Source organism: Pezoporus wallicus, unplaced genomic scaffold, assembly GCF_028554395.1.
Source record: "Pezoporus wallicus isolate ANWC-B61680 ecotype Strahan unplaced genomic scaffold, APGP_CSIRO_Pwel_v1 scaffold_6446, whole genome shotgun sequence".
Lineage (NCBI taxonomy): Eukaryota > Metazoa > Chordata > Aves > Psittaciformes > Psittacidae > Pezoporus > Pezoporus wallicus.
Window position 1 is genome coordinate 10102591 of NW_026636264.1, and position 16068 is coordinate 10118658.

At 44.0% G+C, this 16068-nt stretch overlaps 1 protein-coding gene across 1 annotated transcript; it reads left to right on the top strand.

Annotated features, from left to right (window-relative positions):
- The first annotated feature begins 1128 nt into the window (after window positions 1-1128).
- On the top strand, window positions 1129-9045 carry LOC130594132 (high affinity choline transporter 1-like). The gene is made up of 8 exons (XM_057399859.1): window positions 1129-1306; window positions 2310-2423; window positions 3972-4127; window positions 4602-4750; window positions 5252-5395; window positions 6840-6993; window positions 7868-8085; window positions 8524-9045. Exons 1-8 carry the CDS (start codon window positions 1129-1131, stop codon window positions 9043-9045), a joined length of 1635 nt encoding a protein of 544 aa, XP_057255842.1.
- The last annotated feature ends 7023 nt before the right edge of the window (window positions 9046-16068 follow it).

The window sequence follows — 16068 nt, forward strand, 5'->3', positions numbered from 1 at the left end:
AAAGCTATCCTCCATGTGCCTGTGTGTTCATTCCTACCATGTCCTGCCCATAGCACATGCTTATCCTGTGCCACTGTCATTTCCATGCACAGCTACCTCTGGTTGTCTGCAGGAGACGGCACACTGCAGAAAACCTTCCTAAACAGTTGGGCTTTCAAACTCCTGCTCAGTATATGTGTGCAAAGAAGAAATCTGTGATTTCCATGTAAAAAGGAGCTGCCTGCTCCAAAGATGAAGGTGAGTGTCCAAGATAGCCAAACAAGTGCCCTAAATTAGGAAGCTTTTGCATAGAATTGGTCACGAAGAATCACACATGGACAAATTAAAAAGATTCATAGGGCAACTGAGAAGATACCAGTATGACAACTCTATAGTAAATGTAAATGGTTTAATTCCTTAATACATAGCTGATTTTTTCTTAGAATTACATCTGTTTAAAGGGAGCTTCACAAAGTAGCTTTAAAAAGTCTGTAGTTTTATTGAGGAGTCTAACACCACCTTGCTTTCCTGCCTGTTTCCAGCAGTGAAATGATAACGCACTTGCTTTGAATATCAGCCTGCCGCTCCTTCACTTGCTGTATTAAATATTCTTTTACTGTTTCCTAGGTTTATTTTGAAGACTATTGTGGATTTAGCTCAGTCAGCTTTAAACAGAAAAAGTCTTAGCCCTGTCTTCTGTGTTATCCTTGTGTCTAGAACCTAAAGACAAATTATTTTCATACCACTGCATATCAGACAAAACATAACATTTCCCCTCCTTTAAGCCATGCTGGTATTACCCATCACATCATTGCTCCATTGCTCTTATCAACACTAATTCCTACCCTCTTAATCTCTGCTCCCCTGAAAAAGAAGATTGGTTATCTTCTGAAGAAGAGGGAAGCCCAAAGAATTGCCAGTAGTACCTTCCAAAGACAAACTCTTCATCCAGTTCACAAGACTTTTGGTGTCTGGTGTTTTGTACTGCATTGTTCCTCACAAAATACAGAAAACTAACAAATAGCAGTTTCTTTACAAGGCAGCATTATTTTTTCTGATTTGCTTTCTATTTTTTTTCTGTGGACTTGATCATAGGGTATTATCATCAAGCCATTATTCCTCTCTATGCTCTAAATTAAGCAATAGAAAATGGCTCTAAATGTACCAGGCTTAGTATCTTTGAGTGTGTTTTTTATGTTAACTTTAGCTATTGGAATTTGGGCTTCTTGGAAAAGTAAAAAGGATCAGCAGAATAGAAACCCAACTGAAATGGCCATAGTTGGAGGCAGGAATATAAATGTTTTCATTGGATTGTTTACTGCAACAGGTAAGTTTTCTTAAAAGACCTTCAAAAATCCTTCTTAAAAGACATGTATCTGTTAGATCTTGGGGACTTTGCTTTCAAAGCAAGTGAACTCCTTTAATGTCAGGGCAGATTTTACCTAAGTGTGGCTTTAAAGGAGTATGGGTTCATGAATCATTTTGGGATGGATTCTTCTAAACCTCTTCATGCTGAACAGAACTTAATGTTTATGTAGATCCTTTTAAATTAAAGAGATTTATTTAAGAGTTAAAGAGTTTAATTTAATAGAGACTGGAAAATACGACACTTTTCATTAAGGAGCTCTGTGGTCTTAATCTTAACCAGTTTTTGTTATCCAGCATAACAGAATAATTTTACTCTTGGAACAATCCAGCTCTGTGTGGAATAAATTGCAGCCCTGGGTTGTCTTCTAAAGGGAAAATGTTTCCCCACTAACTGCTGCCCTCCGCTTCCCTTTTCTCTCCTTGCTGCCTGGCATCATCTGAAATTAGCTTCTCTGACCCACTCTTTGTGAAGGTTTCCCTGAGTGATATTTACACAGCTAAAGCACTTAAGCCTTGTTACACGTTTGGATTCTGGCTGCAATGTCTGCTTGCATCCTTTTTCCTAATGTCTATTTTCACAGACTGTGTAAATGGTGCTCGTTAAGGATGGTCTTTCAGTCTTGGCAATATAACAGAGGCAATTCTACTGGCTCTCGCAAAAGTCTTCCACTGAGAAAAATGAAATTAGTAGATTCCAATTGCCTCGAAATGTTGAAGCATTCAGCTTTTCCAGGCACTCATTGATATTCATTCTTGAACGTGGGAAATTATTTAGGCTGAGATTCCAATACTCTTACTTGTACTCAGCAGCACATCTCACTATGGGAGAGAGCTCTGTAAAGAAAATGGAAGTGTGATTAAATATTTGTGTGGTAAAAAGGTTTACAAGCTTTCAAAATATTCTATAAGACAATTGAGAATATGTATTGCAATTCTTACTTTTCCATCTTCCATGTTTACAGCCACCTGGGTTGGAGGAGCCTATATCAATGGCACAGCTGAGATTGTCTACCTGCCGTCAAAAGGACTATTGTGGGTTCAGGCACCCGTGGGATTTGCCTTGTCCCTTGTTATTGGTAAATAGTTCACATAATCAGGACGCAAAAGCTTTAAAAGAAATAATCATATGAGCATATTAAGATGTGTAACAGAGGATATTTTAAAGGTGATTTTGTTTCTTCGATGTCCTATGGATCCAGAATAAGCATTTTTAATGCTGTCTTCTAAACTGAAACATAAGAAATTAGCTCCAAGCTACTCTAGTGTAGAGTTTTGCCTGCTTGGAACAATTTATAGGACAAAAAATCTTACCTGAGAACTTAAGAAGCATGTGGCTATGTGCATATTGCTTTTTTATCATGGTCTCTTATTCACATACTGTTGAGAGTGTTGGTATAATTCTATTTTTTTTCTTCAAAATTTCTGTATGATTAAATAAAACTGTCTTGATTTTTCCACTAAAATGCATTCTTCTAAGTAGTCTCATCTCAGGATGAGTTCGTAGTGCATCCAGCTTATCCCACTTCGCAACTGGTCACTATTTGGTTGAAACTAAGCTAGGTTTGCAGTGTGCTATACCTAAATCGCCATATCTAACTGCAAGAATTAATGGACTCACGCTGAAGTTCAGTTGTCTTGCCAAAACCACAGTTTCTTCCACTGAGTTATACCATAACTCTCTAGGGACACAGGATGATTAAAGCAAGAACTGTGCAGACCTTGCACAGGAATTTCTAAAAGAACAATAACCTTTATTCTCAAGTCAGAGAAAAGAGTCCAACTGACGTGAATATGAATCAGGCTTGGAAATAAACTGCCAGCATTTCTTATGTATGTGAGTAATTCTTACTAATGAAATTGAGGAGTGCAGGTCTGATCCTGCAATCTTTGCTCGGGTCAGTAGTGCCCAGGCAAGCAGTCCTGTTGGCTTCAGGGTTAGGCGCAATACGTATTCTTTGGTTTTAATGAGACAGCTGTACATCTGAAGTCTAATATTTAGATGAAGGAGGGTGGGACTCAGCTCAACACGGAGATTAAAACAATATTGTTCTGGGAAGAGACAATGAAGCCACCAAAATGAAAATATAACCAGGAAAGGAACGTATATCAATAGGTTGCACCACATGGTCAAGGGCAAATGTTTGTCTCTTTCTTAGCCAAATAGAAGTCTTCAGTGTCTCATTCTGTCTACTGACATGTTGGGATTGAAGCATTTCACAAAACATTGTGTCTTAGGTTGGTAGGTCATTGGAGATGGAGAGCAGAGTATATGTGGGTGTCCTCTAAGCTGAATTCCAGTCACACAGGTATCTTATGCCATTTGGGGTGCCCTAGAAGTCCTATCTGGCCTTCTGGAAATAAGTACATCTGCCAAAAGGGGAGAGTCACATCTGTCAGCTGTAAGCAGATGCCCTTTAGAATATGGAGCCTCTCGGGTGGATGAAACCCCATTTTCAGGCAAGTAAATTGAGATCCTCGTGTCTGGTTGTCTCTAGGGTCTGTTATGTACAAATACCACACTCGCTATACAGGTCTGATAACTAAATACCTCAGTATTCTTACTTTTTTTTCCCCTATTATATAATACATGCAAAATTCTACCAAAATGTCATTACTTCTGACAGGTGGCTGCTTCTTTGTAAACCCAATGAGATCCAAGAATTATGTGACAGTGATGGATCCCCTTCAAGAAACTTATGGGAACGTGATGGGAAGCTTACTCTTCATTCCACCCCTGCTAGGGGAGGTGTTCTGGTTTGCAGCTATCCTGGCATCCCTGGGTAAATACTTATTTTGTTGTTATACTTGTTAAAGGCATGGGGCACAACTATCAGAGTATAAGACACATTTGGGAATTGTGCTGGACTCAGCTGTGGGAAGTTGTGCTTCATGTCTCCTATTGTGAGAGGAACACAAGCATTTCTCATTTTGGGAAAATATGATTTTAGGTTTAAAACAAATTATATTATAATAGAGAGGTCTGGTAACATGAGTTAGTACCTTCCTCTTGCCTGTGGGAGAGCAGATGCAAAAGGGTGAAATGCCTTGCAAAGGCCATACAACAAGGTAGCAGAAGAGCAGAAAGGGAACATGGGCTCTCCTGTCTCCTGAGGAGGCTCCCACTCCCTATGGACCATGAACTTCTCATTCATTGTAATGTGCTGGCATCAAGGGGATAACATTTCCTTATTTATTCTGTATTCTGCACATATGAAATCTGTCTTAAAATACCTGACCACTGCCCTTGTCTGCAGGAGCAACAATGAGGGTCATCCTGAATATCAGCAGCTCTTTGGCCATCATCATCTCAGCATGCACTGTCATAGTCTACACTCTACTGGGAGGCCTGTACTCTGTTGCATACACAGATGTCATCCAGCTGGTTTTCATTACCCTCAGCCTGGCAAGTCCTGTGCATTTCTTTGTAACCATTTTCCTAACTAAGGCAAAGAAAACCTGCTCTTCTTTTCAGTCTGTCTCAGGCCAAACTAAACTCCAATACTGGCCCTTGCCCTACAGTTTCTCTTCAGGAGAACAAGTCTCCCAAAACATCTTGCAGTCCTTATGCATTTCAGACAGTGCTCACACAAGCTATTGGCCCTGTTGAGTGGACATGGCTGCTCACAAGTAAGTTCTGCAGAACCTGTTGGAAGTGATATTGGCTGGGAAGGAAAAGGATCTGTCTATGGAAGGCACCAACTGACCTGACCTACAGGCTCACGTTCTTGATGACACCATGAACCAGAAACATGTAGATTTAAAGAAAGAAAGGGGGAGAAAGGAAAATTCTTAGTCTGGGTTTAATCTTATCTAATTATATGTTCTACATTTACCTTAATTTCACTATCTAAATACAGCGTCCAAGAACAGGGGAAATGGCCAACTATTTCTATTTCTATCCTAGTGGGTCTGTATCCCCTTTGCCATGATGAACTCTGCAACAGAAAGTATTTATTACACTGCAACTCATCAGTCTCACCAAGACCCTTGGATTGGGAAGGTAGAAAAACAGTACCTTGGAAGGTGGCTGGATGACTTCTTCTACCTGGTACGGAGCATTTCTTGGAAAGGTGGTTGGGAGAAGGGATTGTGCAGGGACTTTCTTCTGGAAAACTTGTCCTTCCAGCCAGGAGCCCTACATTGCACACCTGGCAGGTGCAGGTTGATGTGTAAAACCACTCTGCCACACACTGAATGGACCGGGAAGATTCAGGGCTCAGGGAACGGAAGGGAAGAAGCAGTTGGGACACTCCTTTACCCACAGGCAGTAATAGTAATGTACCTCTTGAGTAAGACCATCCAAGCAGCCAGTTCCACTCCTGTCACCTAAATGAGGCATTTCCTCCCATTTTGAGAGGTTGGTCTTGCAGCCTTAAAGTGTGCTTTTAACGTAATTATGTAAAGATCCCTCTATTTGAAACAGAAAAATACCTAAAATGACATGACTGCAGATCATTAGCAGTCATGGTGCCATTGGCTCCACTGCATATCTCACATTTTGAGCTACCAGTATAGCCAAGACTACAGGGGGTTGTTATGCTGTTGCTAGACTGGCAATAGGGACACACAGGAGCTTGAGTTTGTTTGGTGAGAACAGAATCCTCAGATTTTCTCTGATGAAATTCATCTGCCAAGAAAGTGAAAATGTTGATTTGATCGGATTTTGTTTTAGATTGTATTCTAGCTGAGTGTGGGGAGGATTTTTACAAAAGCTGCATTCCTGAAAACCTTCTCTATTCCTTCCCCTGTGCCTGTTTCACTATGCCAAGCAACCTGAAGGAGAAGAAAAAAAAAGAATAGTTAGGGGTGGAAAGGACCTTAAGATCATCAAGTTCCAACACCCCTGCCATGGGCAGGGAGACCTCACACTAAACCATTCCACCCAAGGCTTTGTCCAACTTGGCCTTGAACACCGCCAGGGATGAAGCATTCACAACCTCCCTGGGCAACCCATTCCAGTGCCTCACCACCCTAACAGGAAAGAATTTCCTCCTTATATCCGATCTAAACTTCCCCTGTGTAAGTTTTAACCCATTACCCCTTGTCCTATCACTACAGTCCCTAAAGAAGAGTCCCTCCCCAGCATCCCTATAGGCCCCCTTCAGATACTGGAAGGCTGCTATGAGGTCTCCACGCAGCCTTCTCTTCTCCAGGCTCAACAGCCCCAACTTTCTCAGCCTATCTTCATACAGGAGGTGCTCCAGTCCCCTGATCATCTTGGTGGCCTTTCTCTGGTTTCTACCTTTCTCAGTCTGCCAGAACAATAACATGTTTTGACTAAAATTTCACATCCAGCACAATGAAAACAAAGGAAACAGGCACCCTCAACCATCAGAAATATCCTCCTCCATAGTTAAAGCTGGGCAACGTTTGTGCATTTGAAATGAGAGTTTTATAACAGTAAATATTATCATCCACCTGAACGGATGGATGATGCCCTACAACAACCAGCAGCCTGGTGGGGTTCTACTGGTAACATCTGAATGTTTCAGGTGCTTGGGAGCATCCCATGGCAAACTTACTTCCAAAGAGTGCTCTCCGCTGCCTCACCAGGACAGGCGAGGCTCATCTCCTACCTCTCCGGACTTGGGTGCTTTACAATGGCCATCCCCTCTGTGATCATTGGTGCAGTTGCAGCATCAACAGGTAAAACTAATTGTTTGTCTCTGAATAATGAACATGTTTTTGTCAAAGGTGATTAAAACAGGATCCAAAGAAGTCCTGACTTCAAATTAGCTACTCTTGTGTACCTAGAAGCGCAGCCTTGGTCACCAAGCTAAGTGGTCTGTACCAGCAATGTGGAGCCCTCTGAGGTTCAGTGCATAACTACCCAGAGATGTTTAAACAGCCCCAAGACCTGTTTAAAGCTAATTCATTACGATGAAGGGGCTTTTCATGGATCTTGTGTTGAGGAAAGATGAAAGCAGACCCTGTAAATCCCTGTATAAACCTATTTTCCAAGAAACCTTACACTTGCTTCTATTAATGCCTTCTCTGTGTGTAAGATTCAGAAACATTACTACAGACTGTTAATAAGGTTCTGAAGAAAACCTGCTTGAAGGAATCAAGAAGTTCAGTCTGGTGAACTCATAGCCCTCACTCAGGGGATCAGTCCTGTGTTAGCTGAGAGCAAGGGTTAAAGAGTAGCTAGGTCACTGAATATATAAAGAAATCAGCTGAACTCCTTAACTCACTGTCACTAAGGGCATCAGAGCAAAACTTCCTCTCCCCATGAGCAGGTTCTAGCAGGTTGACATTTAACGGTCCCAGTTCTGTAAACACACAAAGCAAAGCTATTTCTATGGATGCTACTGGGGAAAAGAAAAATCTTCCATCTAATGAGAGCTGCAGCATGTTAAAGGGAATCACAAGGGATCATAAGAGAATCCAAAAAATTGATCCAAGTCCTAAAAATGCCGAGTGGGTCTCAGTCTTTAGCCCTGCAGTGACTGGTCCCTTTGGAAAAGCAGCAGAAATGTCCATGAAGGATTTGTTGCGTTTTCCTTGTTGTGTTTTAAAGATTGGAACCAGACAACCTATGGTCTTCCGAGTCCATTTGAGAAAGGGGAATCAGCAATGGTACTGCCACTTGTTTTACACTATCTCTGCCCAGCATACATCTCCATCGTGGGTTTGGGAGCCATCGCTGCTGCTGCAATGTCTTCTGCAGATTCAGCCCTTCTCTCTGCCGGCTCCATGTTCGCTCACAATATCTACAGGAAAATCCTGAGGAAAGAGGTATTTGGTTACAGCATTTGGCAGCTTTGGTGTCAAGAATGGTGCCTTCTTACATGACTGTTTCAAATCCGGTCTGTGTGGTCTGCAATTAGAGGTGTCTGTTCTTCAGCTGCTGGAATGACTTCTGGAGTCAGCACTTCAAACATAGGTCAGGGGTGTTCATATCCATGGTAGAGATGCAAATACCTACACTGGTGAGCTTTGCTCTTTATAAAATGACTGGTATAAAGTTTGGACTAGGGTATTCATGGAGACTGCGTAAAAGCATGATCCTTGAAATTACAAAGGGCAGCTTCACCTGCAGGGGTGCCTGCCTTGGGTTTGCTGGTGGCAAACACTATCTGAAAGCAGTGATGGCTTGGTGAGAACCAGCCCAGAGCAGTGCTGGTTACCCCACCATTAAGCCATGTTTATAATATGGCAATCTCTGTTTTACAGGCTGCAGACACAGAGGTCTTATGGGCCATGAGGATCTCCATGCTGGTGCTCGGGGCTGGTGCTGCAGGTCTGGCTTTTTACTCAAGCTCTGTCTATGACCTCTGGTTCCTCAGCGGGGAGCTGGTGTATGCCCTGCTCTTCCCCCAGCTCTGCTGTGCCCTCTTTGCTCCCAGCACCAACACCTATGGCTCTGCTGCTGGCTTCTTGGTTGGGCTCCTCCTGAGGCTGCTGGCAGGGGAACCTGCCCTGAGCATTCCCCCCATCATCTGCTACCCAGCCTGCTGCCCAGTGGATGGGACCTACAGTCAGCTCTTCCCCTTTAAAACACTCATCATGCTCCTCACTCTGGGGATGATTGTGGCTGTTTCACATCTGACTACAGTCTTGTTTCAGAGGAACCTCCTTCCCCACAGGTGGGATGTTTGCAATATCATGGGGGGAACCAGTACCCCCATCCCCCTGCAGCAGATGGAGAACCAGATGCGTTCACCAGTGGTTGCACTGGAAGAGAATCGGGCTTAAATGCCCACCCTCATTTGAAAGGACACAGTGATTTCAGCAATTAGAGTATGGCACAAACAGCATCGCTTTTCCATTTGATTTCTACAGCAATGAATTATTTAAAGTCCTCACAGAGTAATAAAGATGCACTTTGTGCAAGAAGAATGTGTAAGTTTGAAGTCTGCAGTGATTAAAGGTTTTGGTGATGGAGTATGATCTTGTGGTGGTGATCATGGGGCACCCCAGGCGCAGCAGTGCTCGCTTTGGGGTACCCCTGGTACCCCACCCGAAAGCAGGACTATAAATCACTCTCAAACATTTATGGCATTCTCAAGTCACATACTTTTCTGACCACAATAGAGACAAATTAATGTTTAATAGATTGGGCATTCTTGATTAAAAAACAGTTGAGCAAACCTGTTCCCATTACAGCAGCTAGAGTTTTAGCATAATTATCCCTGGGGAGTGCATGAGACCTATAAAAACACAGATTACAGAATGCAATGCAACCACCACAGCAGTCCAGCAGTAATATCAGTTCTGCACCATTCCTTGTATGCTTTACAAAGCTTTCCTTGATAGCACAAAAGCTTTTGTGAACACCTCTCCCCAGCCACGGTCTCAGGTCACACAGCCAGTGTGCTGCCACGTGGCTGAGGAGAGGACATCCCCTCTCATATGACTTGGTGAAAGTAGATGAGCAAGATGAAGCAACAGCCCTTAATTACTGGATAAGAAAGATTTACATAGCCAATATCCTTAAAAACTCAACCGGTTGCAAAAACGGAGGTGCCAGAGAGACTCCTGAATGAGTCTCCTCTAAAACACCTGGCTAAATCACTTGTGCGAAGGTGTTACCCAAGCACAGCTGTGGGATGGCACAGGACACATAGACAGACTGGGGTGTGAGAACTCAGAGGACTGTGATGACAGAAAGGTGCTGGAAACTGATCCTGACCTTGCTGCAGGGACACGAAATCCTGAGGGCAAGATCCCAGAAGATGGAAGCCACCAGGTCTGTACAGAAAAGCCCCTGATAAGGTATCCTCAATGGGTCAGAAGAAAAGCAACCCAGCTAACTAGTGAGTTTGGCCTCTAGCCTGAAGTCTGATGGACCAAGACCATCCTATAGTGGGATGGGTTGTTAAGATGGGAGCTGAAACAAGGATTCAGAATGAAGATAGAATCATAGAATCATAGAATAGTTAGGGTTGGAAAGGACCTTAAGGTCATCCAGTTCTGACCCCCCTGCCATGGGCAGGGACACCTCACACTAAACCATGTCACCCAAGGCTCTGTCCAACCTTACCTCCATCCTCCTCCAGGGATGGAGCATTCACAGCTTCCCTGGGCAACCCATTCCAGTGCCTCACCACCCTCACAGTAAAGAACTTCTTCCTTATATCCAATCTAAACTTCCCTGTGTAAGTTTTAACCCATTACCCCTTGTCCTGTCACTACAGTCCCTAATGAAGAGTCTCTGCCCAGCATCCCTATAGGCTGCCCTTTAGACACTGGAAGGCTGCTATGAGGTCTCCATGCAGCCTTCTCTTCTCCAGGCTGAACAGCCCCAACTTTCTCAGCCTGTCTTCATACAGGAGGTGCTCCCATATGCAGTGATGGCTCATGAGTGGCTGCTGTTTTAAACATTGGCTCACCAGGGGTCAGTTACAATCTACCCAAACAGCAGGAACTGTGCTCTGGGCAGCCCCTCGCCACAAAACCTTTACAAAGTGGTTGTGGAAGTTGCTGTGCATGGAAATAGCTGGCACTGTTGGAGGGAGGATAATTGCTGACATCTTCAAAATACCCCACAGCAGAGCAACCCTGACAGCCAACTGAGCTGCTGAGAGTGAAAACAATCTGCTGCTTGGTGAATTGATCCAGCACCTGCTGAACACCCACTGCGTATGCACAAGGTGGGAAACTTCGCTGGTGCCACCATGCATGGCCCCAGCAAGCTCAGCGAGGAGCCACATTGTCACTCTGAACTGTACCAAGGCAGCCCTAAGCTCTAGATATGGCTTTGATGACTCTGCTACCCAAAGGGATCATCCACCTTCTTTAAAGTACCCATCCTCAGCAAAGTGGACATTCTGATCCTCATCAGAAAAACATCACACAACTTTATGCTTTGCCCTAGTGTTAGTAAACGCCTGGGTACACTTAACTTCCTATGCACAGCAGCCCTGTTGATATGCTTTGCTAAGCCGAGACCAGAAATTCTTTCCTGTATCTGTAGAGCCTGTTATGAAATGCTAATTATAACGTGTCTAGAAAAGGGAAGAAAAATGTTTTGAAAATTAAAAGCATTACCATTAACTGTGGCCCTGGGCAGTCACCCACTCAAGCCTTTCACACCCCAGTGATTTCAGTGGGAGCATGTGAGGTCGTGCTTAACTAAGGGAGACACAAAAGCTGTCATTACTGTAGCACCAAAAGCATACGCCCCTGCAAGATTTAGAGATGACCTAGTTTGAGGACCTGGAGGGCCCTCTGTGAGGACCAGACTAAAGCTGACATACTGCACTTGCACAAGAGCACAGACGTGCTGCATGGCCCAGATGAGAGTGAAACTCCGATGTCCTCATGTCAAGGTCAGCATCCCACTCATTGACCATCCCACTCATTGACCATTCCACTCACTGACCATCCCACCCAGCAGCTCTGAAAAGCAAATAACATCTGAAGACAACTTTACCCCACAACACCATGCTGTTTCCCTGAAGACTCCCAAAGTTTGGCATTAAAACCCTTCCATGCTCACACACTTGGCCTGGCAGGCAATAGATCCACACCTTCCTAAGACAGAGCTCTGGGGTAGGACCCTGATAAAGAGCGTCACCACCACCATCGTGTCACCACCAAGTATCACCACAGAAAATTGCCTGTGACTTCAAATAGGAAAGTTTTAGTGTTCCAATGGGTATCTGGCATACTCAGCAGAGACACTTGCCCTTACAAAGCTTCTCTGCATTTCATGCCACTAACACACGTTCTGCTTTGCTTGGAGAGATGAAAATGGCAAAGACACAATTACTGTAACTCTCCTGAACGTTTACCATTTTCCATCCTTATATGACTCCCTCCTCAGAACATCCCCCAGCAAGCTTAAAAAGAAAACATTCATCAAGGTCAGACAAAGTTTTGAAAGCAATTAGCTGCAAGTAAAATAAATATAAAAGCAATTCTAGCCTATACTTAATGACAAAATGCCTCGTTGTTCCAGTCCAGCACACCCAAAGTCCTTGAGGTGTTGCCAGCATGGGGAAGAATGACACAGCTCCCACAAAATCATTCCTCTTACAGGTTACTGCTTCTAGTTCAGTATTCCTTTCTTTTCCTTGCCCCCTCTTCATAAAGAATTCATTCACTGGAGGGCCCCAGTTTACCTCCATACTTGTGGATTTACCTCCTTTGCCCCTTTCCTGTATCCATGGCAATGCCTCTGTACAGTTCCAGTTGTCATTAACTTTTTCTCAGCCGAGACAGCTGCTACCTGTTTCTGGCATTTTTGAGGTTAATAACACCCTATCTGTCATGTGTAATTACAAACAAAAGAAAAGCCTGCAATTTGGGAAGCATTTGGTTTGCAGCGAGTTCTCAGCATCTTCAGGTGCCTGCTTTACACAGATGAGAAACAATAGGAACCTAATAACTTGAAGAGAAATCTGCGTCTCTTCCCTTTCCACTTATGCTCATTTTTAGGATTTCCTAAGTGTGTCCTCACTGGAATAACACCTGGGGACCAGCAGGAAAGCAAAGAAACACTTGCAGGTTTGCCAGACATTTCTAGCACTGTCAGGAAATATTTCCACATGAGCTATGGGCTGCATGGGGCCAGGATGATCCTTTCATTGTTTCCATGCAAGTTCCATGTTCTCTGGCTTTACCCCACATGCTGCACACCAATCTTCCCTTGCAGTTCTCAGACTTTACTACCACCTCTGCTGGAGAATGCATCAGCCCAGTTAGCAGAGCCTTTTGTCTTCTGATAACTTTCCACTGACTTTTGTGCTCCTATTGCAAGGGAATAATTGAATGGCATTAATCCCTCAGAGCAGGACATTTGCAAATCCAGGAAAAAAGCCAGCTTGCTTTGCTGATCCTTAAATCTTTGAGGCAATCCATCCACTCCAGGGGTGGGAAGGCTGCTGCATGGCACCGCAGCTAGGGGCCAGGATCATTTCTGTGGCTGGAGTTTGAGTTGACCGTAATAATCCAAAGAAGGATAATAAAGTGAACTGGAGTAACGCTTCCATTATCAGACACAAAAGCATGAACATCACAAATGAGGTATAGCTAGACTTTTCCTTAAGTTTGCTGGGAAATATCTGTCTTCACCATTAAACCTCAAGAACAGACGGTGTTTGGTTTCAGTTCTTTGGCCAAATGGTTGTTTTGTGGGTTTTGATTGTTTTGGTTTTGTGTTTGTTGGTTTGTTTAATCTTTTGCCAGGTCTCTTGATGTTATATATGATCTGCCTTGGCAGAGATGTCCATTTTCCTCCTCCCTTCCTCAGTTTCTCTCCACCAGCTATCGTACCTGACCCGTGCTGCACAAGTTAGACTCTGCAAATCTACCTTAGGCAACTCATCTGATGCACTCATGCTTCCTTTTCCCATTACCTCAAGGAGGGACATCTTAGTTGACTCCAGGAAGGACTTTGAGATCTTTGGAAGAATGCTTTATTATACATAACACTCTTTTTGCGTGAGTTGAGAACTTCTGCTCATAGCTGAAGGGCAGTTTTCCTGGTCAGTTTAATTCACAGCACTGTCCAGGTGGAGGTTGTTTGCCTTTACTTTACAAGGCTTTTGACACTGCCCCTAACAAAATCCTCATAGCAAACTGACGAAGTGCAAGTGGACAGTGAAATGGACTGAAAAGGGACTGAACTGCAGGCTCAGGGGGATGTGATACACAGCCCAAGGTCCAGGTGGATGCCGATCACTAGTGGTGTACCCCAGGGTTTGACCGCTAGTGTTTCAAATCTTCACTAATGGCTTCGGTGTTGGGGCACAACACACTCAGTGAGTTTGTAGATAATACAAAACAAGAAGTGTCTGATAGTGGATGGATGTGCTGCCATCCACAGGAACCTGGATAGGCTGGGAAAATGGGCTGACAGGAGCCTCATGAAGCTCAGCAAAGGAGGCTGAAAGCTGGAGGCTGAGCCAGTAATGTGTCCCTGTGAGAAATAACACCAGCAGCCTCCTGGGCTGCAACAGGCAGAACATGGCCAGCAGGGTGAGGGAGGTGACCCTTACCAACTGCTTAGCCTTGGTTAGAAAGAGTCCAGTGAAGAACCACAAAGATTATTAAGGGTTTGGAGCATCTGTCATATAGTGAGAGTCTGAGGGAGCTGGGACTGTCCAGCCTGAAGAAGAAAAGGCTCAGGTGGATCTTATCAGTCATAGAGTGGTTAGGGTTGGAACCTGAAAGGTGGGGGGAAGACAAACCCTGACTCTTCTCAATGGTACCCAGTGAGAGGACAAGAAGTGATGGGCAGAAACTGAAACATAGGATAATCCATAAGAAAAGTCCTTTTCACTGTAAGTGTGGTCATGCACTGAAACAGGTCATCCAGAGGTTGTGCAGTTGCCATCCTTAGGGTATTCAAAGCCAGCTGGACACAGGTCAGAGCAACCTACTTTTACTGACCCTGTTGTGAGCAGGAGTTTGGACTGAACAGTTTCCAGAGGTGCCTTTCCACCTCAGCCACTGTGTGACTTTGTGACCCTGAAGGAATACAATGACACTCTCACAGTATGATCTAGAGGATAAACACCTTCAGCAGCAGCATCCCTTTGGCAGGCTGGACTGGGGCTCCTTTCAGATATGTTTTCACCTCAGTCATTGGTAATAACAAGCAATTTTCATTTTTAAGTTACCATAAAAACTTAGCCTTTTTTTTTATTGCCATACCGTGGTCTGTGTGGCAGAAAATTGTCCATTATAGCAGAAGTCCAGCTGAGCTAAATCTAGTCCAAACTCAGTCCTCTGGACTGATCTGGAGTGAGCCATCTCCAGAATAGCACCTGAGTTTTGCTTTTGAAGATTCAAGGAATGCACTGGCATTCCTGCAGTGGACAGTCAATGGCCCTGGACCTGGGACTGAAGTGAGAGGATGAAATATTCGCAGTAACAGACTTAGAGCAGCAAACACCAGCATCTGGGCAGCACTTTACTGTCTCCTGGGCTGGCAGGGTCACTGAGATACCCTAAAGCTTCCATTGTCTTGGTTTTCCTTGACATTTTTAGACTTCCTCTCCTGTGGAGATCTGAGATGTATCAGACAGGAATCTGATTAAGAAACAAGAGCCATACAGAATCAATGCATGTGCATTAGGTGTATTAACAGCTGGCTTACTGACAGGTCCTGAAATGTAATTACAAGCTGGAAATTATCAACCAGTATCTGAATCTCTACTGAGGCTGATTTTTGTCATCACGCTATTGAACTGCACTTATCAGTGCCTGGGTAGACAATGAGGAGCAGTCCACAGTGTGTGCTCAGCTGGCCAAATGAGATGCACTTCTTTACGGGCTAATGGACAATCTAACACAGATCTCTATAGACAGAGCAGGTGAATCACAGACTAAAAACAACTGTTGGCTGTGCTGTCCTGAAAGGAAGCCCAGAGTGATGTTATGCATTATAGAGTTGAAATTTAGATGAGATGAATCATGCCCTGAGCATGTTCCTGCTGTTGGGGTAATGTCTCCTTTCTCTCACAGGCTGGGCTTATGACATATCCAGCAGTGTTGTGGTTTAAGTTAAAGTTAAAACTAGACAAACTCAGGCTGCAAATGAGGCTCAGCATTTTGAGTGTAAGGTCCATTAAAGGTCAGCACAATTTGCCAAGGACTGAGGTGAATCCTTCATCGCTGAGAATGCTACAGTGGAAGTGGAAGTTTTCATCTGTTTTAAGCAGATCATTATTTGGACTGCATCGCTCTAAATACCTCTCTGGCAGGAATGTCAGGCAAGGAGCCTGTCCCTGGATAAACTGGAGCATCTCCTGTTCTTCCAATCGAGTT

Bases quoted from the DNA above. Each gene is read 5' to 3' on its own strand.
- LOC130594132 (XM_057399859.1), top strand. From the start codon at position 1,129: ATGGCTCTAAATGTACCAGGCTTAGTATCTTTGAGTGTGTTTTTTATG. The intron at 4,751-5,251 runs GCAAGTCCTGTG...TTTCTATCCTAG, and splicing joins TTTTCATTACCCTCAGCCTG to TGGGTCTGTATCCCCTTTGC. The intron at 8,086-8,523 runs GTATTTGGTTAC...TCTGTTTTACAG, and splicing joins GGAAAATCCTGAGGAAAGAG to GCTGCAGACACAGAGGTCTT.